General features: G+C 39.5%; 1 protein-coding gene across 1 annotated transcript in view; it reads right to left on the reverse strand.

Annotated features, from left to right (window-relative positions):
• Window positions 1-226: 226 nt before the first annotated feature.
• The window catches only part of LOC5567866, a 39,499-nt gene continuing 14,907 nt past the window's right edge, over window positions 227-24,818 (reverse strand). The window contains exon 3 of the mRNA XM_021842573.1: window positions 227-1,468. Within this exon, the coding sequence (XP_021698265.1) occupies window positions 813-1,468 (656 nt within the window). The 3' untranslated portion in view covers window positions 227-812. The remainder of the gene's footprint in view (window positions 1,469-24,818) is intronic.

The raw sequence follows: 24,818 nt of genomic DNA on the forward strand, positions 1-24,818 counted from the left end.
CAAAATTCAGTGCAGGAAAGTAGGCCGTTTCATGACAGATTGACGTGATATAAAACAGCATATTACGATAAGAAATTAAAAAAAAATGAATTGTTTTTTTTTTAAGTTGAATGATTTGAGATCTCACACTAACTTCACAATGACAACAGCCTCGTGACAGTAACGAATGTTTTATGGGTGGATGGGATTTCGTAATGAGTAATTAATAAATACAATTAATAATATCTTTTTCTGTATACCATTCACATAGCAAATATATTTCACTAAGTCTTCAAGGTAAATCGTAATAAGTCTATTAGTTTATTTCTCTTTCATTTTTTGGATTTTTACGCTGCAACTTCATTAGGTATCTGGCTATAATTATTGACTGGGCTAACAGGTTTTAGTAGGTACACGTGAAAATTGCTTACGACTATCGATCAGTCAAACTAACTCAAATTTGTTCTCGCGAACTTCAAACGTCGTGAAAGTAGGGAAAATAATAACGATTTTCAGAAACGCTTATCAATTTAAAAAAAAAAAACAACAAATCAATACTAGATTACACTAGGCAAAAAACGTTTGAGCAAAACTTCAAACTCTTCTCTATTTTCTTCTATTATCTATATGGAGTTTTGTTCTTTGGTGATATCAGTGTACAGCGATTTTTGATGTCTGATTAAATTATAGATGTCGCTTATTTACTGACTAGTTACAACTTCATGTAGTAAAATACTGATATCTACATGCAAAGAAAAATCCTTTAAATTAAGACACTAGCAAATAGAGATCATATATGTATCAGAAATAAAAAAAAAGTCTTACACGATCGCTCAATCGGTATCTGGGTCAACAATCTTTGATATGAACGAACTATCAAAATGATGAAAAAAGGAAGAACTTGGTTTGATTGCACTCCTTTGGGGCAGCATCTTGTGCTGGAGTCTTGGATTGTTGACTTTTTTCACAGAGCCTCCGTGAGCATCACCTTCGAAAGATTGGAACATCTGTTCCAAATTCTTGGCATTTGTGGGAGTGGTCGCGATGTTTGATTCACCTTCTTCTAGGTTCCCTTCGTCATCAACATGTTCAACACATAGAGGAAACTCGCTATTGTTTGATGCGTCCTCACCGTTATCCTCTGGAATAGGAGTTTTGCTGGAAGATTCTATGCGAACCATTCGAGCGAACAGTTCATCATCGATGAGTGAAATCGGATCGTGGCAGCCATGGAATGGCACATTGTCCGTTTTCCGAAATTTCTCTGTGATGACCTGAGTGACCTCGTATTCAATGTCTTCAACATCATCGTAACGAAATTTGCGTTTGCCTGATAATACCCGTTGGATTGGATCTCCCGTGCTCACACATGAATCGCCTTCAGTGTTCATCGGATCGTCTTCCATGTCGATGGATGGATTGCGATACTCCAGAAATGAAATGGATTTTTGATCCATGTCAGCTGATACGGCCGGAGTGGAACGATTATCTGCAAGAGTGAAGAGAAAGCGTTAATAAATTGTGCTATGATAAAACACACGTTAATTATTTGCTCTAACGCAGGTACGGTGCTACCATCTGGGAAAAGTTTACTCTATACGTGAAGCGTCGAAAATATAACCCCGCAAGGTATAAAAATTAATTACAATAGCTATTTAAATTCTTTTCAGTACATATTGATAGACTATTCTACATTATAGACATATTATTTTGATTTTTATATTTTTTCTCAATCTTCTGCGGATTCTATAGCTTATCATAAATCTAACCCCGTACACTTTACAGAATTTAATTACATTTAGTTTTGATTTTTTTAGAAGCATTTGAAAGCATGTAAAGAAATCGGAGCTTCACGCATAGGGTCAACTGTGGTAATTGCCTCCGTCATCGCGAATAGTTTCCTTCCTTTGTGCAGTAAGAGTAATACATACTACTGTAGTGTCAGGTAGTGGTGTGTCAAGTGTGGTCGTTTTAGAATAAAACCAGACTGAATCGAATTGCGATAAATATTGCGTCTCCAGTAGAAGGCCGGAATCATCGACACGCGAAACCCGATTTTTGTCTAAATCTATACGTCGAACCTAAAGTCGGGCATAGTGCGCTGGGCAGTGGATCTGGTGTGCTACACAGTGAAGCTTGCCAGACGTAAGCTCCGACGCATGGATTTAAAGAAAATCCGGTTTTTGCGTGTCAAAAATTCTAGTTTTCAACTGTGCGAATAATAGTTTAGCGAGAAGTACAATATTATCGTTCCTATACAATTTATAGTATGCATGTAAAGTGTTTATTGAAATAACTTTTTTGTCAGTGTATCATTTTTTAACCACCCCTGCAACACAATCTTGAGAATACTACATTGTCACGTCAGAAATCAGATACACTTTTTTCAGTTCTAATAAAGCTATCGCGAGCTACAGACGCGTTTTTTCGTTAATAATATACAGTCCACGAGCTATTTTTCACGCTGAGTTATCCGAACGGCCATTTTGGTCCATGTCGATCCGGATATCGATTTAGTGTTGAAGAATCGCGTTACTGCTCCCGGTTCGTGCGCGGAACGGGAAGAAAATTGATTTTCGGTGTTCGCGACCACCGGAAAAGATTGTCCTGAGTGACAAAGTGATTTGATCGCATCACGAGGTGTTGCGAAATAAGTGAATCCGGAGGGCATAGCCCGGATAGAAGATCCGGTTATCGGAGAAGATTGTCCTTAGTGACAAAGTGATTGATCGCATCACGAAGTGTTGCGAAATAAGTGAATGCGTGAATCCGGGGATAGCCCGGATAGAATATCCTATTGCCGACGAAGCTTGCTCAAGTAGCAAAAGTTATTTTGATCGTTGCTCGTAGTGTGGCGAAAAAAGTGAATCCCGGAAGCTGTGATTCCGGTCGAATAATCTGTTTCCGGAAGATTGCCGTGACCGGCGTTGGAAAAGGAAACGGCGGCCATATTGACGAGTGATTGCAAATATTACAAATGGCGTCTTCTGAGCAGTTGTAATATCGATTGAGTCGGCCATATTGGAAATATTAAAAAGTGATGCAAAAGCAAAAATTAGTGTGAAAATATTTCGAAAACGAAAGTGGAATGCTGTTACGGTCTGCAGGTGCGAAGAAGTCGCTGTTTGCTGTTTCACCTGCTACTGCTTCGCTAACGGCAAAAGTGGTGCACACACCTACGTTAACCGTGAAAGAACAGAAGGAGCAACAGTTGATTCGAGAAGCAGATGCCAAAATGGCGGCGACTATTGATGCTCTAGTCCAGTGCTGCCTTTCAACCAAGGGCAAAATTGACCGGATTAGACAAGCGATCCAGCTGGCTGACCATGACTACGGTAAGTTTAACATCCATGCTTTGGAATTATACTTGAAAACCGTAGATACAGCGTATACGGAATATAACGATTTTCAAAATCGTATATATATGGCGGATCCATCCAATAGAGAGGAATATGAGCCACAGTTCATCGATTTCGAGGAACTTTACGAGTTCGTCCGCATATCATTGTGCGAGATGCTTTCGAAGTATGAGAAAGATCAGCAGGCGAACGATGCTGCTTTTGCGGTCGATGCACAACAAAAATTGCAAGCTCTGAAATTATCATCGATTGAAGCCAGCAGTAGCAGTGCTGTTAATGTCCCGTCGCGAATTCCGTCCCTTTTGTTGCAGAATACTCCTCTGCCAACATTCGACGGGCGTTATGAAAATTGGTTTAAATTTAAATCGATGTTTTGCGATATAGTTGACAAATGTGTCGCAGACTCTCCTGCTACGAAGCTGCATTATTTGGACAAAGCACTGGTAGGAAAAGCGCAAGGTGCGATAGACCAGCAGACAATTAATGATAATAATTATCAAGGAGCCTGGAAGATCTTAACTGAACGATTTGAAAATCTTCCGATGGTACTGCATGGTCATGTGATGAAGCTTTTGAATCTAAAGCAAATGTCTAAGGAATCATCTCACGAATTGAAGACATTAATTGATGATTGTGAGATGCGTGTTGGCTCACTTGAATTCCACAAGCTCAAAATGGATGGCATGTCGGAAGTTATCGTCATCACGTTGTTGACCACGAAGTTGGACCCTGAAACCAGAAAGTGTTGGGAATCAACTATTGAGCATGGACAAATGCCTACCTACAAAGACACGATCGCTTTTCTACGTAAACGGAGTTACGTGCTTGAACGCTGTGAACAGATGTCTGTTGCGCTGAAGACTAGAGCAGTGAGCGAAAAATCCAAGAACCCTGTGATGACGAGCAAGACGCATTCAGTGGTGGTACAGAAACCCGACGACACATGTCCAGTTTGCGAATTGAGTCATGCTGTTGAAAAGTGCGATGCGTTCAAAAAATTGAATGTCGATGGGCGTTACAATAAGGCAAAACAAATAGGCCTATGCTTCTCTTGCTTGAAAAAGGGGCATCGAACGGCGAATTGCAGGATGAATCTAGCATGTGCTTCTTGTTCAAAAAAGCATCACAGCTTAATGCATCCGGAGGAACGTAAAATCGTATCACCAAATCCATCACAAGCGCCAGCCAATAAGGAAGAAACACGCTCCACTGGACCACCATTGACGGCAGCAAAGTGTGTGATTCCGAAACAACCTCGTGAACCTTCGAAGCAAGTCCTTTTGGCGACCGCCATGGTTGGAGTAATTGACGCGTGCGGTGTTGCTCATCAATGTCGTGCTCTGCTTGACTCCGGGGCAATGGCTAATTTCCTTTCGGAACGAGTAGCAGATTTGCTGTGCCTCCCAAAGAGAAGTATTGACATCCCAGTGGTCGGTGTAAACGGAATGAAGTCTAAAGTAAAGTTTCGGATCCAAGCTGCGGTAGAATCCATGGTGAATGATGTTCAGTTCACTCTGGACTACTTGATAGTGCCTCGTGTGACGAGCACTCTCCCAGCGAAGCGAATCGACGTCTCAAGTTGGCCAATTCCTAATGATCTGCAGCTGGCTGACAGTAAGTTCAACGAACCGAGCCGTATCGACATGCTCATCGGTGCGGAAGTGTTTTATGATTTGCTGCAAGCAGGTAGAATAAGAATGTCTCGTGATCTTCCCATGCTCCAAGAAAGTGTTCTTGGTTGGCTAGTAGCTGGTTCCGTAGTTGAAGAGGAGCCTGTCAGTACTGTGCGGGTTTGTCAAATTTCATCCGTTACTGAGCCTGAAGATAACTTGCAAGAGTTGCTGAAACGATTCTGGACCATCGAGGAGCAAGTGTTCGATGTTGAATCTACTCCGTCAGATGATGATTGTGAAACGCACTTCGCTGAGACCCATGCTCGTAATATGGAAGGAAGGTACGTTGTCAAGTTGCCGTTCCGAGACAATGTTAATGACCTGGGGGAGTCCCGAATGCAGGCGGAAAAACGATTCATGATGCTGGAACGAAGGTTAATTAAGAATCCGGAGATCAAGCAAATGTACGATGCATTTATCGATGAATACCTGGCGTTGGGACATGGCGTGGAAATCGACAGCAGTGATAAAAACGATTCTGAATTTGTGTATTACCTTCCTCATCATTGTGTCGTAAAACCGGACAGCTCTTCTACAAAACTCAGAGTTGTTTTTGACGCTTCGGCTAAGAGTGAATCAGGGCTTTCGTTAAACGATGTCATGAAGGTTGGACCTACGGTGCAAAGCAGTCTCTTCGACATCATTCTGCGATTCAGAACGTTCAAGTATACGTTTTCAGCAGATGTACCAAAAATGTACCGCCAAATCTTGGTACATGAACAGGACAGAAAATTCCAAAGGATCCTTTTCCGAAAATGTGAATATGAACCTCTGAGGGAGATCGAACTCAAGACGGTTACATATGGAACGGCTGCTGCACCTTTTTTGGCAACTCGATCGTTGAACCAGCTAGCTGACGATGAGAGTGAACATTTTCCAGCAGCTAGCGCGTCGGTGAAAAAATCTTTCTATATTGATGATGTTTTGACTGGAGCCAATTCGTTGGAGGAAGCTATTGCGCTTCAGAGGGATTTAATCGCTCTGCTTAGCAAGGGCGGCTTTGGGCTTCATAAATGGTGCGCCAACCATCCGAAGTTGTTAGATGAGATCAATGTGCTTTATTAGAGGTGAGGAGATGATTTTGTGTAATACACAACTGCTTGCATGTGTTAGTGAGTCGCTTAAATTTTCACACAGCAACCCATTGCATTCCACCGCTGCGTGACGTCATACAGTTTGTTATCGATTTATTTCGAGGTATCGTTACTAGCAACCCTATCGTTACCAAGGTTGTCCTGTGTGCTGTTGTTCAAACAATAACATGAAAAAATTCGTCGCAGAAAGATGGCATTTCAGGTAATTCATGCGTTGTTTGCTTCATGCTAAGTTTTGCTTTATTTTAGGTTGAAATCTTTTATAAAACAGAGGAAATATAACAACGGAAGGCAACCCAAACATCATCAAAACTGATAATGTGCTGGAATAGACTGAAATTGTTCTTTCTTCCAAAGGATATTTTGCGTAATTCATCCATAAATGTAGTGCTCAAATTGAATATAATTAGAAAAAAGTAAGAAAAGTGCTTTCTTTCATCCGTGAATATAGTGAAAAAACATAATTCCTGGAATCTACCCATTCGACTCTTCCATCTAGGTTTTGCAGATTTTACGGTGTGATCTTGATTTGTTCCACGATATGGAGTGTTTTACATCCACTCACAGCATTTCGTTGAAACGGTATGACGTCACTCATTTTCCCCTCAATGTTTGTTTTGATTTTTATTGTACTAATACAATCACACAATGACTTTCTCCTCACCTCTCATAGATCACATTGAGATGAGATTCCCCTTGCAGCGCAGGAAAGACAAATGCACTTCGATGATTGTGATGCCAATGGTGTGATTAAAACACTTGGCTTATACTGGAATCCAGACGATGATCAGTTTATGTTTCGAGTCTCGCCAATGAACGAATGTTTAATGAACCCCACGAAGCGCCAGGTCCTTTCGGAGACCGCGAGAATTTTCGATCCATTGGGATTGCTTGCTCCGGCCGTGGTAATTTCAAAATTGCTTATGCAGCATCTGTGGAGAGATAAACAGGATTGGGATGAACAAATTCCAAATGAGTACCTAAAAATGTGGAATCGATTCAGAACCGAGCTTTCTGAAATCGGGTCTGAAAAAATCGACCGCCGGGTGACGATTGATCAAGCTGTCAGAATTGAACTCCATGGTTTCGCAGATGCATCTGGCACAGCATATGGTTGCTGCGTTTACATGCGAAGTGTAAGGGAAGACGGAGCTGCGGATATGAAGCTAATTTGTGGAAAATCAAGAGTAGCTCCAATAAAGGAACTTCAGCGAAATGTCAACCCGGAAGCAAAACCTGCTGAGATGACTATTCCTCGTCTTGAATTATGTGCTGCTCTGTTGTTGGCACGGCAAATGAAGGCAGTAAGTGAAGCGTTGGATATGCAGCCAAATCAGGTGATATTGTGGTCTGACTCTAGCATCGTACTTTGCTGGTTAAATCGTGTGAAGCCTGAAACGTCGGTATTTGTTCGAAATCGTGTCACGAAGATACATCAGCTTCAACCGGAGGCTACCTGGAAGCACGTTTCGTCCAAATCGAACCCTGCTGATGTGGTGTCTAGAGGCTTGTTCCCGAAGGAGTTAATGATTAATGACCTATGGTGGAATGGGCCACGTTTTCTACGATTGAACGAGTTCCACGAAGAAGCGCCAGATGCAGAGTTAGAAGATGGTGCAGAAAAGGAAGAAGATTGTGATATTGTGATGACTGTGACAGTGCTAGACAATCGTCCGTATGAAGTGATTCTAGCTAGCAGTAATTTTCGACGATTGCAACGAGTTTTTGGCTATGTTGGACGTTTCATTTTTAACTGCCAAACAAAGAACTTCAGTGAAAAACGTTTCAATCGACGATTAACATTTGATGAGTTGGACAATGGACTAAAACTGATGGTAAAATGTGTGCAACACGAAGTGTATGCTGAAGAATTTAAATGTATAGTGAAAAATAAACCAATCAAAGGAAAGCTGAGAAACTTGAATCCAGTGTTAGATGACAACATGCTGCGAGTTGGAGGTCGCATACGACACTCTGACCTTCCGAAGGATCAGAAACATCCTTACATTTTGCCAGAGAAGAATCATTTTACGGAGATTTTGATCGAGACGATTCATCGTGAACATCTTCATCTAGGATTGAACGGACTGCTAGCGGCGGTGCGTGCCAAATTTTGGCCTGTTAACGCTAAACGAACCATCCACCGAGTTTTGCGGAAGTGTGTTACATGCTTCAGAATGAAACCGAAGGTGATTGAGCAGTATATGGGTGATTTACCTAGTGCTAGGGTAACTGCTGCTCACCCATTTTCTCGCAGCGGTGTAGACTATGCGGGACCGTTTTTACTTAAACAAGGTCGTGGGAGACATCCAATTAAGGCGTACGTGTGTTTATTCGTGTGCATGAGCACAAAGGCTATTCACCTAGAATTGGTGACATCACTGACGACGGATGGGTTTATAGCCACCCTGCATAGATTTGTCGGACGACGTGGAAACGTATCCGATCTGTACTCAGATAATGGCACCAATTTTACCGGAGCATCCAAAGAGTTGATTGAGCTGAAGAACCTCTTGAAATCTCAAGCTCTGCAACAAAGAGTGAATGAATTTTGTCAACAACGAGGTACCAATTGGCATTTCATCGCTCCAAGGGCCCCTCACCAAGGAGGCCTTTGGGAATCCAACGTGAAGAGCATGAAGAATCATCTCTTTAAATCGTTGTCAGAAAGCTATTTGACCTACGAAGAAATGAATACTCTTTTGATACAGATCGAAGCAATACTAAATTCAAGACCTTTGGTCCCCATGACTGACGATCCGTTCGATTATGAAGCTCTCAGCCCCGGTCATTTCTTGATAGGTCGGGAGCTGACATCTATTGCTGAACCGAATTATGAACACCTGAAGGATGGAACATTGTCACGATACCAATTGATCCAGAAACGAAAACAATCTTTCTGGAACCGTTGGTCTAACGAGTATATCACCACTCTCCAGAAACGAAGTAAATGGTTTAAGGAACCTGTTCTTCTACGAAGCGGTCTACTTGTAATCCTGCAAGAGGATAATATGCCACCGCAGTCTTGGAGACTAGGCAGAATAATCGACACACACCCTGGAAAGGATGGCATCACAAGGGTCGTGACGATTCGCACCAGCAACGGTACCTACCGTAGGGCCACTACGAAGATAGCGGTATTACCAATCGACGATAATGTTGGTTTGACGACGGAGAAAGCAGATTGAGGTATCCACCTCACCCGGGGGTGAATGTTTATTGAAATAACTTTTTTGTCAGTGTATCATTTTTTAACCACCCCTGCAACACAATCTTGAGAATACTACATTGTCACGTCAGAAATCAGATACACTTTTTTCAGTTCTAATAAAGCTATCGCGAGCTACAGACGCGTTTTTTCGTTAATAATATACAGTCCACGAGCTATTTTTCACGCTGAGTTATCCGAACGGCCATAAAGGAAGCCGTATCATACGTTTATCATGTTCTTGACACCTTTGATTCACTTCGGTAGAGGTTGTTCCAATGGGCCCATATTTGGCCATAATGTGCGTCGTACTCAAATACTGCTAACAACAAAATTTCAGCAAAAATGACAAAGCGCATCATATATGTGTCGAAGTAGTTCTTCACCCTATTGTTACATTATGAGTTTCCCGTTTAAACACGGTTTGAAGATTTTGGAAGATTTCCTTAAAAAAACTGGCTCTGTGTGACTTTGTCTGAACCAGACAATTATAAAAATCGAATGTACACTGGATTTTTTCTAGCTAGGGATCAGTATTTTGTCTATATTTTCATAATCAGATTTCAATGCGATTTATTGCTACTCCAGTATCGCAGATCAGCTGCACTTACACAAGGAATCAACCAGATGACTGCTTGGGACTCAGACATCCTCAGTGTAAAAGAGCTGTGATCAGGCCCGAATTTGTGGGGTGTCAAGTGGACCCCCCGATCAAGGGGGCCCGAAAAGTTAAAAAAAGTGAAACACAATTATTTAATGAATTATTTTTACATTCATACATTTTTACATACATTAAAATGCAAATCTTATACGATTTCTTACAGAGATATAGGGTGTACTAGAAAGTGTGGGTACAACTTTAATAACGAGAACAACAATATTTTTTCAAACAAATAAATATTTTTTATATTTTTGTAATTTTTCTAGAGCCATTTTGAATACTGCCTGTGGAAACTTTGTTTGATTGTTTGGTTTGTTGGAACTTAACTAGTAATCAATGTTTTTATCAAAATCCTACGATGTGATGAGTTCAAGTACATTGTATCTAAGGTTGTGTTCCATAAGAATTTTTATTTAAAATTTTATTTGGCTTTGCTAGACAACATTTGACAAAATAAGATAACTTTACAAAATCATAGATTTTCAGGTATTGAAATAAAAATACAGTTGTGTTCAGAATAATAGTAGTGAAAGCCGATTTTCATACAAAATGCTCAACTTTGGCATGCTGTAACTTTGTTTCCATATGAGCAATCGACATAAAATTTTGACAGTGAATCACAAATATACTCAATTTAATTATCACAAGATTTGAAAATTTTCACACTACCGGCTAAAATGTTAAGCACCAGCTGAAATCGCTCAAAATAATAGTAGGCTTTCTTTTGTAATTTTTTGTTAAGCAACAATTTTGTAAAACATTGGCTTGTTTATACATTCATAGCTTGGGTGGAAATGGTTGAAACGATGAATGAAGAAAAATTCAAAAACTCAAAATACAGCAGATATTTAAATTATTAAAACTACTTTTATTTTGAGCGATTTCAGCTGGTGCTTAACTTTTTAACCGGTAGTGTGAAAATTTTGTGCTAATGAAATTGAGTATATTTGTAGTTCACTGACAAAATTTCATGCCGATTGCTCATATGGAAACAAAGTTACAGCATGCCAAAGTTGAGGATTTTGTATGAAAATCGGCTTTCACTACTATTATACTGAACACAACTGTAATTTATTTCAAATTTACTTGTGTCAAATATTTATACTTTTGGATAGACAAAAAAATAGATTTTTACAGGTTTTAACGGATTTACAAGGACTTGACCAATTAAAAAATCGACCACAGCTGAAATTCTATTAAAATTGCATATGCATACTTAAGTTTATAATTTCCAATAAAATATGTGATAGTTTGATCACTTATTGTATCGTCAATGTTATTTTTTTAAATTTTTATTGCACGTACTTTAAGATCTAGCACACATTTCGTACAACAAAGTCGCTCAAATAAAACGCGATTTGTGCAAAACTGAAATGGCAGTTTGCTAAAGTCATGCCCATACTTTCTGGGACACCCTGGCCTATATTATGGCAAAAGATAATGTTATTTAAAGCTTGTCTAAGTGTGCATAGTTCTTCCCAACTGTTGTCAATATCTGGAACATGAAAAATTTAAGGCAATGAATCAAGTCTTGGGGAAGATATATTAGATAGCTAGTTCTGGACGGAAGTTGTTGGTTGGCCGAGACTAAAGCTCATGTGCTTTTCTGGAGCCAATTGCTCCTTATTCAAAGAGACTTGTTGAATATCTGATTAATACAACACCAAACAAATATTTGTTCTTTTACCATTACTAAAGTTATATTGAACATTTTGATGATGCATTTGAAACTGGCCCACAGTAGACCGTATACCGTGTACCCCCGCTAATTTGAACGGTACTTCATGCAAACTTATTTTTAATTTGAACTTCTAGTCACCCTACGTGCAACAGAAAATCGTTATTATGGCTGTTTTGTTTTGATTCTGCGTTCCGTTCCACCGCGTTCCATTTCGCTTTACTCCGTTCCATGAGCAGAATGACGTTTAAACCATTTTTAATTTGAACGATGTGCAAATTAGCGGGGTACAAATTAAAAAGTGTTCAGATTAAATGTGGTCAAACCAACGGGGGTACCTGGTATATTTAAGAGAGAGAAGACAGCTCACTGACAGCTGGCATGTTTTCTTGCCTTTCTTTTCTTTAATTCTTGGGTTCTGCACAAAGGTCAGATGATTTTATCTTGGTCAAAATCATATTCACAAGAAGTGTTCACTATAAAAAGGATATGAATAAAAAAAAAATCAATAGCAGTTTGCCAACACACAGGTATATTTAGGAATTCAACTTTTTAAAATGTGAAATCATCGAAAAATACCTAGTAATTTCAATTACGTTTACATGAATTTTGACGGTTTTTCACGCTCTGGCATTCGAATGTGCGGTTTTCCAGTGACAGTTGATGGCAGGTTCCTTTGACTTTTGGGAGCTCGCGATCTAATCCAGCTGTCTCTTCTATCTTAGATATATATCACTGCGTCTACGCCAGTTCATGTGGGAAGGTGCAGGGGTGGTAATTTGGCGACCGAAGCGAACCGAATTCTTCCGTCAAATTCTAGAACTCTCAGTTTTATAATATTTAGTGATTTGATTATTTGCTGCATTAATTACGTTCAAAGTTGAATATTTAAGTGTATGTATCAAGCAGTTGCTTTAGTTGTTGTTGTTGTGAAGGTTTTACGAGCGCAAGTTACTGCTGTTTCCAAAAACGGTGAACTTCTTGACAATGTGTGAGTTCAGCCGGAGGAAGTGACTTTGGATTGTGAATAGACGAAAAAGAAGTACAATGTACTGGAGTTCGGAACAATGCACCAACGCCAATGTTGTCTTTGCTGACTACCGAAAATCTACCAGTTGCTTCAAGCGCAACATGTTATCATTAGCGGTAACAGCGGGGTCCATTATCCAGGTGTACAAAAACAACAAACGTTGGTACACTTCTGAATTCTGGTGAGATCGTTTTTAATACTCAATATTCATTTTTGATAAAATTGTACATATGGTCTCATATTTTGTGAGATACATCATAGAAAAAGAATATGTTTGTTTCTAATTTATGTTTGTATCGACCTTATATACTATTATTTGTGATAATTGTTTATTCTTCTGCACAAATGTGTTTGAACCTATGGGAAACTGTTTCAGTTCTTCTATAGCGAACAAGGGGCAAAATAACTTTTCATCTCGTTTCAGAGAGCGAGCAAAGGCGCTTAAACCTAGGCTCTAGAGCCAGGAAATGAGGAAGAAATGCCTATGTCCCATCCCAGTAGAACAGCAATGGAGTGTGCATTCATTTTTCTAGCACCGCCACTCCCAACGATTTTAACTATAACCCTGAATTGAAACGGTTGGTACGGTTGTCCCCGTTTCTTCCTTCCTTGAATTGAAATTTTTTTGTCCATTAGTTCATTCATGCGTGAATAACCTAATAGTCATAACTTTTCAATTTTCTTCTACCCCAAAGTCTGCACAGTGGGCCTGGCCATTTTAATGTTTGTATCATATCACTAATATTCTGCAAATATTAATACTGACAAGAAAATACCTGAATATATTTAGGTATTTCCAGGATGCTTTTCAATATTGGCTGTGCAAGCGCTTAGATTAGATTAGATTAGAAGGTGCAGGGGTGGTAATTTTGATGGCAGAGAGTCTTGCTGTTTGGTTAGGCGTAAGAAAAGGCGTGCAATAATGATGGAAGAATAAGGCTCTCGCACCCTTCTCTTTTCAGCAACAAGATGAAATGTGATTTTTTGTTTGTTGTTTTCATACGGAAACGGTTTCCGTAAAAAATAAACCATATGCGCGCGTGTACAAGAAAGAGAAAGGCGTTTGAACGTCAGATTGCTTTATAGTGGTTTCTGCGCTCGTGTACATACACGGTACATGTCACCAACCCTACTTAATAATTGGTGGTGGAAAATATAAACAAAGATCAGCTGTTCCCAGCAAAAACAAATAGCAGTATTTTCAACCAGCAAATTTGCGCATGTGTTCGTGACGCCGCTCGGCGAGAGCTCAATGGAAGCCAAGGCGGGTTCTCGATTGTCTAAGATTTCCCATTATGCTCACTTTGTGGAGAAAACCAGACCGGGTAGGTGAGGAAGGGCTGGTCGTTTTGTTTACAAACATCTGAGACAGGTAGTAGAGAGGTTGACTTGTTCGTTGGACAAACAGTGTTGTCAAGAATTATTCTAATCTGGTCGCCCCTGCTCCTTGTGTGCTTTACTCTTTCCATTCTCTTTTGACAATTTCGTCCACATTGATGGTAGCAAAGTTAGTTTCAGTTTCAGCATCATCCAGGCCAGGCAGTAATGCCTAGCAAGTTAAAGATGGTCTCCTAGCCACGCCAAGTGATAACACCTTACTCTGGCTACAGAGTACAATGCACACACCTTGATGGAAGCGTTGGGAAACGATTTTTAGTCCGTCTCTGATTCTAGGAAATGCTATGAACTTTGATAAATTAACTGTGGAAGATAGAAGCAAGTAAAAGATACAACTACAACGTACGATGAAAGAGGCGGTCCTGGGATCCAGGGGCGTAACGTGGCCTAATCATCAAGATGTGTACTTCTAATTTAGTGTCATTTTATTGTTCACGTTATTACTGCACATACTCGCATAACAGTCCCTTTTAAATAGGTAATCCCATATAACATGGGAGTTTGTGGCCCGTAACGCGGGTAGATCACCTTTTCGTGATGCGCTACGGGGTAAGATCTATCAATTTGAACCCTAGTCTCATCTTGTCTGTCGGGCTTGGGTAATATGTTCTGGTAATTCAAGGATTCGCGGTAAAGTCCTTGTTACTGGCAACAGTTTCTGAAAATTATCCTATTTTACCTAGCAGATGGTTAAAGACTCGGAGTAGGTCAGTCCCGAGACTACACTTGAAGCCAGGATAACAATCATGGGCGCAGTGGCGCATCCGAACAGAGAAAAAAAAACATGGGAGTGATATGCGAGTGTTGGCAGATTAGGTATACATTGGTTTCATACAATTTTTAAGTTAACCCTTTGTCTGTGCGGGGGGTAAAATTGACCTCAAATTTCAAATCGTAATAACTTCATGAAATTTCAATCGATTTTCGATTTTTCTGCTGTTTTGAAAATAACATTTAATTCTGTTTTACTTAAAAATATAAGAAAATTCAAAAGATGGGGGCTTTGGCGGGGAGGGATTAAGGAAGAAATAAGAACGTGAAATTTGGAAACTTTGGACGCCTATATCTCAGAAACAGTTTTACATAAAACTACACTTTCTTCGGTTAAGATTTGCAACAAGGATAGGACTACTGTGTTGCACATTGGTTAGTTGAGAATTTTACCGCATGACGGAACTATCACAGAAAACATTATTTTATGATCCCTATAATTTTATAATTTTATAAAACTATTTTACAAAACATTTGAGAAACTTTCATGTGCGAAACAACTCGTGGATACGCACCAATGTGTCAAAAAAAAACTCACAAATCGATTTACTAACAAAAAAGTTTTAGCCCTTCAATGTTCTCTGGGGTCATATTGACCCCAAAAAACAGACAGTTAATAATAAAAATATTAATAATTAATAAAAATGTGTAATCAGTAAGTAACTAGGTAGGGGTAGCCCTCTATGGCCGGACAGCCTCTATGCCCGGACAGTTTGAATTTTCCAAAAACGAATAAGGGACCGTCCATAAATGACGTAGCATTTTTTCACTGATTTTTAATACCCCCTCCCCCCCTCGTAGCATTTAGTCACAAATGCTGATACCCCCCTTGGAAAATACGTAGCATATCAAGCAGCCCCCCCCCCTTAATTTTTTCATTTGTTTTCCTCAACAATTGAGCTAAAACAAAACATTAAAATCCAGAAATTAAAAACAAAGTTTTATATTAATTGATACTTAATTACTGACTCAAAACGTCAGGATAATCTGTTTGATATACTGTAGAGCTCAAAAAACATTTGGGAAACAATTTAAACTAATTTATTTTCTGTTGAAGTTACATAATGTTGCTTCCCAGTTTATATTTATTCTGTTATATTTAGGTTAAATTTAAATTGTAGTACTTTTGCTATTGTTAAAACCTAAAAGCAGTTTACAGCAAAATATGTAGAAAAAAAGATAAAATTCTTGTTCAGAGTGATAAAACGAACAGCAATAAGTGAGTTTTTTTTATTATTTGGGGTTAAGAAACAGGTTTCAGTGAATATGGTCAACAAAATACCTTAAATTAGAAAGGTTCTCCGTCATTATTCTATTAGTTCAAATCCATTCAGCAAATAGTGGCCAGATAGAGAAAAAATAAAAATTGTAATATTTGGAATGTTTCAAATGCTGATCAAGGGGACGGACCTGGTGTAGTGGTTAGAACACACGCCTCTCACGCCGAGGACCTGGGATCGAATCCCATCCCCGAGATAGCCACTAAAAATTTCAGTGACGACTTCCTTCGGAAGGGAAGTAAAGCCGTTGGTCCCGAGATGAACTAGCCCAGGGCTAAAAATCTCGTTAATACAGATAAAAAAAAAAAAAAATGCTGATCACTTTCAGGGCTGTTCCATCAAGACTATGTGGAGATCTCATGCAACATTAAACGCACTGAATAAATATCTTGTTTTATTAAAATAACGTTAATATTTGTCTAAATGAGCATATTATAAAATAATATATTTGAGGAAATAAATCTCTAACAGAAAAAATTAATTAAACTAAAATGGTTGATTGTATGTCTTGTTAACAAATGGAAAAATAATAGTTTCGAAGTCGATAAAGCATTGATTTTTACTTAATTGAGCTTTTAATTTATTTATTCATAAATTAAATAGTTTGGACACGAATATAATATAAAACTCACATAACTATTTAAAGCTTCATAAAATCTGTTTAGCTGTCAGGAATTAAATGATTAAGGGATTAAGGATTTGAAGCTGAATCGTTATTTTATAACTTAATTTTAATAGCTCAGTTTAAGAAGTTTGATAAAAAAACTGTTTATAATTTTTTTTTTCAGCGCTACTTTTTTACCGAAATTATTTAAAATGCTACGTCCACGAGTTGGGACCCCTCCCTCCCCCTCGTCACACATCGTCACAAATTCGTGAAGACCCCCCTCCCCCCTAAAATGCTACGTCATTTATGGACGACCCCTAATGATATTAAGATTTCAGTATCCCAGGATTATACTACAACGTATTTTTGTAGTGTACACAAACTATGACGTTTTCATGTCCAAACGTAAACAAACAGTATTTGTCAAAAGTTTCACCCTGATTCGATCTATTGAAAAAATGTGAAACGAGAAAATTTCATACAAGTGTAGCAACAAATGTTTTTTACAATTTAACCTGAATTGTTTCCGTACGTTGACTTCAGTAAGTTTTGCATTAATCACAATGCAAAATTTATTTGAAAATGTAGAATTTCAAAAAATAGCAACCTTTTTTGAAACCATTGCAAGTCCTCTATGGCCAGACACCTTTTGTCCTCTATGACCGGGCAGTGAAAATGTTAACCTAAGAACTGGGATCTAATTGATAATTCGCTTTTTTCATTAATTTAGGATACAAAAACGAACAGCGTCAAAAATGGAGCATAACCAACAAAACTTTCTTTCCTTCGAGGCCTTTTGAAAAGTGCTGTGAACATGATGCTTGTAAAATGATGGGTACGAGAAGCAGCCACAAGATATGATGTACAGTCATCTCTCCATAACTCAATAATGAAGACACTATCGAGTTTCGGAAAACTAAACCAATGCAAATGCGATTCAAGGGACCATCGAGGTAGCCATGAACACTAAATTTTACTATGATTCTCCAACTCGATATTGGGATTCGGAGTAAGAGAAAGTTGACTGTACCTGAGAGCAAACTTCAAGACCGCATAAAAAAACCTTCGAGCTGACAAAGAACATCTCAAAAACTACAACCGCGTTGGATTCTTGAAGATATTTTCACCTAAATACGAGCAATCGTTAAAGCAACATACGACTGATATTACGAATCGTTGTATGATGCTGATCAAGAAGGAGCTTATGGCACTTACCTATGCTCTCGCTAACATGCTTCATACGCTATACATTATGCAAAGATTGAACCCACAAGGCATGTGCTAACATACGAAGCACCCCTTGGCCTTTTTGTGGGTTTGGTGTAAACTTTGATTATGCAAATCATAGTGTCCGAGCATAGAGGACATAGTGTCCGGCCATACAGGACACATTTCAGTGCATACGAGTTTTGGTACATAATGTAACCCACCATAAAAAATAAATGTAATGGTTTATTATGTTTCTCATGTTGTTTTTTGCTTAAAATATTGCTAATCTTTTAGACTGTACAAAAATAAACGGCAAAACTATAGTAGATTTTTAAATATCACCAAAAAACAAAAAGTGTCCGGGCATAGAGGATTTCCCCCAAACATTCGTTTTCAAATATATTTTTTTTCTAGTCTTTCAGTTGATTTAGAACATTTCAGATTTCAGATGCTGATCGGGTTGTTTAATTCAATTTGTTAATTCAACCATTTATGAGCGAATATCATGATGGGCCCAGATAGCCGTAGCGGTAAACGCGCAGCTATTCAGCATGACCAAGCTGAGGGTCGTGGGTTCGAATCCCACCGGTCGAGGATCTTTCCGGGTTGGAAATTTTCTCGACTTCCCAGGGCATAGAGTATCTTCGTATTTGCCACACGATAAACACATGCAAAAATGGTCATTGGCATAGTAAGCTCTCAGTTAATAACTGTGGAAGTGCTCATAAGAACACTAAGCTGAGAAGCAGGCTCTGTCCCAGTGAGGACGTAACGCCAGAAAGAAGAAGAAGATGAGCGAATAATTGTAAAATTGAATATGAAAAAATCTAATTATGCGGGTCTTTAGAGACGATTTATATAATACTGGATTCTAGCTAATATTGCACTACAGGGCTGTGATCATGCTCACACATCTTTACATATAATTAATACAAGATCGGTCGCATCGTGTACTTAGTGCACGCACAACAAACAAATGCTCACTTTTAAACCACCACAAGCGTGAAGATGCTGGAGATGATGGAGAGCGCTACCGCTTTTGAGTGAAATTTCTGGTTGTCATACGATTGACCGTTGCAAGTTCCACCGCGCCAATACTGTAGGGTAGGACGGGGCAAGATGAGCACCCTAACGATGCAATCTAAACAACAGATGTAATGAAGCTAAAGCATCTAGTAAATACAAGCATTGCTAAGCGTGCTTGAATGATTTCGAGAAAAAAATCTCATTTCCATAAGGGGTGCTCATCTTGCCCCGAATTGTAAAAAATGATAAATGAAGCAAAGTACAGTAAATTTGTTGATTATTTTTTAAAAGTCTCTCCAAAAGGATTGATGTGTTGACTAAGAATTTAAATTTGGTCAAAATGTTGTTAGACGACAAAAGCCTTATTTTGTTTTGGTCATTTGTTATAAGAAAAATCAATGTTCTCATAAGTTATGATAATTTACTCATATTTTCAAGTTTATGTTATTTTTAATAACTTTTATCAAGAATAGTAGTTGGATGAATTTCAATTTATCGGAGTATAACGATATTTTAATAAAATTCATTCAATATGTCTCCCCTGTCTTGTACAAAAAATAACAGTGCGAGTACTGAGTGCCAACTTTGGGTTTATTCACAAATTTCATAACGCCAAAATGGTAATTTTCGACATCTACCCACCGCTGCGTAACGCTTGTTGTATGAATATTTTTTTAATTTTGTATGCGTCGTAACATTACGAGGACACCTACCCACCCTCTTCAGCGTTATGAAATTTGTGAATGGACGTTTTCAAAAAAGAGCGAGGAAAATGGATCTCCCTCGTTGATTAATTTCTCTCTAGCCTCTCTCATCTGCACGATCGCACTGATCAAATTGGTGATGTACCTAGCATGAATGTGTACCGGCTTGAGTTGACACTTTGGCTACTTACGTACTGGCATTTCTAGTTATAAATACTTTCTATCACATACTATGTGGTAGGCAATGGGGGCAATATAAACATACGGGGCAATATGAGCCACCCCGGTTTTGATTTCAAAAACGGTGTTTTAATGTCTAGTGTCATAATCTGCTAAACTAAACTAAAGGATGCCTCAAATCAATGTGATGGATTTTAAATCCATCACATTGGCCGCAAATAGCCACCACAATAAAAACCGTAAGAACATTCGTTTGAACACTCAAGATATGTACAAAAATGTACAAATTTATCCTTCGTCATGAAAAGTATCCCCTCCCCTTGGTTATGCGACCTTGCCACGATGGGAGGGCATAATCCATTAGCCCATATGATGGAAACCAAAGGAGTAACCTGTAGTGGTGGTATCACATTTTGGCATTTTTTGCTTAAAGCCGCGTCATAATTCATATGGCATAGACGCAATAATATCTCGGATGTGATCCAACGGACATTCTGCGTCATTGATAGAATTGATGCCCATTTTAAATAATTCTCGCGTTCAGTATCATAAGGGCGTATCTGCAGTGATCGATTTCTCTTCATCGATTTTCTCTTTTGGAAATTACTTATTCGGACGAATGGTTTCGACAGCTGTTTTTGATTTCATAGAAATTAGTCATTGTCTTCCGTCATGCAGCTTCATAAAATGTTCCGAAAATTGATTGAGTTTCGTGTACTAAGCCAAAGAAAAAATCGACGAAGAGAAATCGATCACTGCAGATACGCCTGTATGATACTCAACGCGAGAATTAATCTATTCGAAGTGGACATTAATACTATTGGTGACGATCAGTTTGCCTTTTGCTAACCTGAATGATCCGTAGCCACGCTTACTATTAGCTAGCTAGACACATCGTTATCATATTCGAAGTAGGGAATATTACTCTGAGGAAAATTAATAGTAGATTCACTGAGTAGAAATAAGTGGCGACAATCTTATTTTAATATGGTTTTTACATTGCAATAATAAGTAATACCTCTTTTGTAACAACGGTATAAATAATCTGATTCCAGCTTCATTTTCGCAAAATTTACAAGTAGAAAGTAGGCGTTGTGAAGCATTGCATTTGCCACCGAAAAGTGAATCTTGTAGGAGACTGTAATAGAAGCCTAAGGTAACTTTATTCTTAAATATTCACTATAAAATGACTATGGAAAGTAAGATGCTGAGATCGATCACTGGGGTACACTTGCTAGTTTCGAGAAATTGTTGAACAGGCAAGGAAAGTGACTTTTTTCTTTAAGGATATATGAACGTAAAGACCTGAAATTAACTAGAACTACTACTAAACAGCCTAATTTTGTTAAGACTTGACGACAATTGACATTTAAGAGTCTAATCTTACGTAAAAGACCGGAGTAATCAGAATAGCACTTAAATGACAAATTATTCAAAACCATTTCGACTAGACAGTATTAGTAATGACACTACTACACTACTATTTCAAAAAATTCTGATGAAGCTGCGGTTTTTCACAATGCTTCCTCAGAAGCAAGGGATTATGGGTATTTTTTAAAAACTACCACGTCACACTACTAATAAAAAACAGTGTTCATGTGGGCACCATAGCCTAGTCCGTCTGAGTATTGGTCCTGGTAGAGGGGAAACTTGGCAATAGCCAGACCGAGGGTTCAGCCTTGACAAGTTAAGCTGTCAGGCAGCTCCAACTGAACACCATACAAAAAAAAATATCCTTCGTCATGAAAAGCTTATAATTTTGGCAGTATTTAATAAAGCCTATAAGACAATTATATTTATAATTCTGGTAAATTTTACCAATCCATTCAAACTTCAGATCATAACGAACAGTTTTTGAGCGAAATCAGATTTGTTCGTAAACAAAATTATTGAAAAACAATATATTATTTTCAAGATGAAGGGGTGAGGCAAAATGAGCCACCTAGATTTAAGCAAAACAAACGATGTTTTGAACATAAAAATGCATTGCCTAAACATACCAGATTATTTTTTTACTGCATAGTCATCTTTATGCCCCATTACAAGTGGAACACTTTGCTAGAAAACACGTTGAACTAAGTATCGCAATTTAGTACTAGTAGAACATGGTCTGTTTACTATGTATTATGTGTCTTTAAAAAATAAGCCGCTAGAATCAATAATTTCAAGCAAAGCTAATACAATTTCCTTTCCAATAATGTACTCTTCACCACTAACTCTTCTCTTGACAGTTTTAAATAAATATCATTCGATTGAATGAGATGGCTCATACTGCCATGGAACATGGAAGATAATATTTTATAGTACAAGTCACTTGCATTCAAACCATTTTTTTTTTTTTTTTTTTTTTTTTTTTTTTTTTTTTTTTTTTTTTTTTTTTAAGGGCACTCCGTGCTCGTGGCCACTGCTGTGCCGGAATCAGTTTATCTGTATCTTCCTTACCGATAACAGTTCTATTTTTAGCTAATCTATATTTACATCTGCTTTCACTCTCTTCTGCTCTTTTGCTCTCACACCGAGCAGGTAGGAGAGTGCTCTGCTGTTGGTCCAATCGATTTCCATAAGCCATAGTCAATTGCTCTTGCGGTGGTTCGTTTTGCCGTGTTCCTGAGTCGTTTGAGGCTAGCTGCCTGCGAAGTGGGTCAGTTTGTCTCAGTCACCATCTGATACTGACGGAGGATGGATGTTATTGGAGGGGTAAATTAGCAGAGAGAACAGTAAAACACGTCTTTACAGGTCGAGGCAAAACACTTGAATGAGCTTTATTCATTTCCTCCTTTCCATTCCCTTTTGAGCTTCATTCAGTCAGCTCCTTTTACACTCGATTGGCGCGCGATGCTGAATGGCGCAGGGCTGCCATCACTCCTCCTCATCGCGCAGAGATCGCAATCCAATCCTCTCGCGTATGTCCTCCAATTTTACCCTGTTCAGCGGTTTCGTAAAAATGTCCGCCAACATATCCGCCGATGGGCAATAAGTTACATTTACGTTGTCGTTTTCAGCCAAATCCTTCACGAAGTGATATTTGGTGTCCACGTGCTTCGAACGCTTCAGTCCTGCATTCTGCTCCAACATCTTGATGCAACTTTGGTTGTCTTCGAAGATCTGTACTGGTTCCTGTACAGGCTCCCCGAAGTCCTTCAATAGTTTTTTCAGCCAAAGCAGCTCCCGACAACTTTCAGCTAACGAAATGTACTCCGCTTCCGTCGATGAAAGTGCCACACACGATTGCTTTCTGGCACACCATGAAATCGGGCCACCACCCAGTTGAAACAGGTAGCCCGAATTCGATTTTCGGTCCTTAACATTTCCGGCCCAGTCTGCGTCCGCGTATCCTCGAAGTTCTTGTCTGTTTACAGCCAATTCCAACTTCAAATCACTCGTAGACTTCAGGTAGCGCAGAACCCGTTTTGCTTCCGTCCAATCCGCATTCGTTGGCTTGCTTACCTGCCTTCCAAGAATGGATGTACTAATAGCGATGTCTGGCCGGGTATTTACTGATAGATACAGCAAACCACCGACGAGGCTCTGGAACTTCTCATTGTTCGGTAGACTCTCCAGCTCCTCCTTTTGCTGTAGGTATCCGACGTCCATAGGAATCCTTGATCCCTTAGCATCCGCAAGTCCGAACTGTGCAACCAACTTGTCGATATAAGCCTTTTGGTCCAAGCAGTAGGCGTTGTTCTTCCGCGTCACTCTTATTCCCAAAAAATGTTTCACTTCACCAAGTGTTGTAATCTGGAACTCGCTAGCTAAAGCCTTCACAACTCCTTCGTAGTCTTCATCACGTGATGTAGCGATTAGCATATCATCCACATACACCAGGATATACACTGTGCCGCCGCTCGTCTTCCGCACATATAAGCACGGGTCAGCATCCGCCTGCCGGAATCCCAGTCGCTTCATAACATCATTCAGCTTTTGGTTCCAAACCCTGGCTGATTGCTTCAAACCATATAGGCTCTTGCGCAAACGACACACCTGTCCTTTTTCCACTCGTAGTCCGGGTGGTACCCGCATATAAATGGTCTCCTTGAGATCGCCATTCAAATATGCAGTTTTCACGTCAACGTGCCTGACCTGCATCTCATCTCGTCCAGCGATGGTCAGCAGTGTACGAAGCGTCACTTGCTTCGCGACTGGGGCGAATACCTCGTCGTAGTCCAGGCCATATCGTTGCGTGAAACCTTGCGCTACTAATCTCGCTTTATATCGTATTAGTTTACCTTGCTCATCCTGCTTCTTCTTATAGATCCAGCGGCATCCGATGGTCTTGCTTCCTGGCGGCAACGACGTCAAGTCCCAGGCCTTGCACTCCCGCAATGACTTCAGCTCGTCGTTCATGGCGGCCTTCCAATGGCCATTCTCAGGATCACTCACTGCCTCTTGGTAGCTTCGGGGTTCACACTGCTGACTCCGAGCCAGTTTACCATCCGCCACGTAACGTTCAGGTGGAATACCTTTCGTTGACCTTCCAGACCGACGAGGTGTAACGGCGAATTGCTCCTCCTGCAAATGCCTCTGGATCGAAACTAGTTCGTCGTCCTGTCGAGAGACAACACTGCCATTGGCATCTTCATATACACTCCGATCTGCTGGATTTTCAAAACCAATATCCAAATTGTCGCAAGATTCTTCTTCAAAACCACGGAATTCTTCCTCATCGTCACTATCTGCGTACGGCTCATCTTCGGAATCTTCATCGGACTCGTCCGACTCTTCATGCTCCATGTTGCTGGACGGTTTCACCGGAGGCACCACGAAAATTTCGTCATCGACTGCATCCGGAATCTCTCGATCACTTGACGGCAAGAAACGAGCATCACGACTGAAAACGATTTCGTTTGTCTTCAAGTCGATGAAACGCCACGCTTTATGCTGCTGGGAGTACCCAACAAACGTCAATTTTGTCGCCTTCGATTGCAGCTTCGTCCGTTTTTCCTTCGGGATGTGCACATAAG

Source organism: Aedes aegypti, chromosome 2 (genome assembly GCF_002204515.2).
Source record: "Aedes aegypti strain LVP_AGWG chromosome 2, AaegL5.0 Primary Assembly, whole genome shotgun sequence".
Taxonomy (NCBI): Eukaryota; Metazoa; Arthropoda; class Insecta; order Diptera; family Culicidae; genus Aedes; species Aedes aegypti.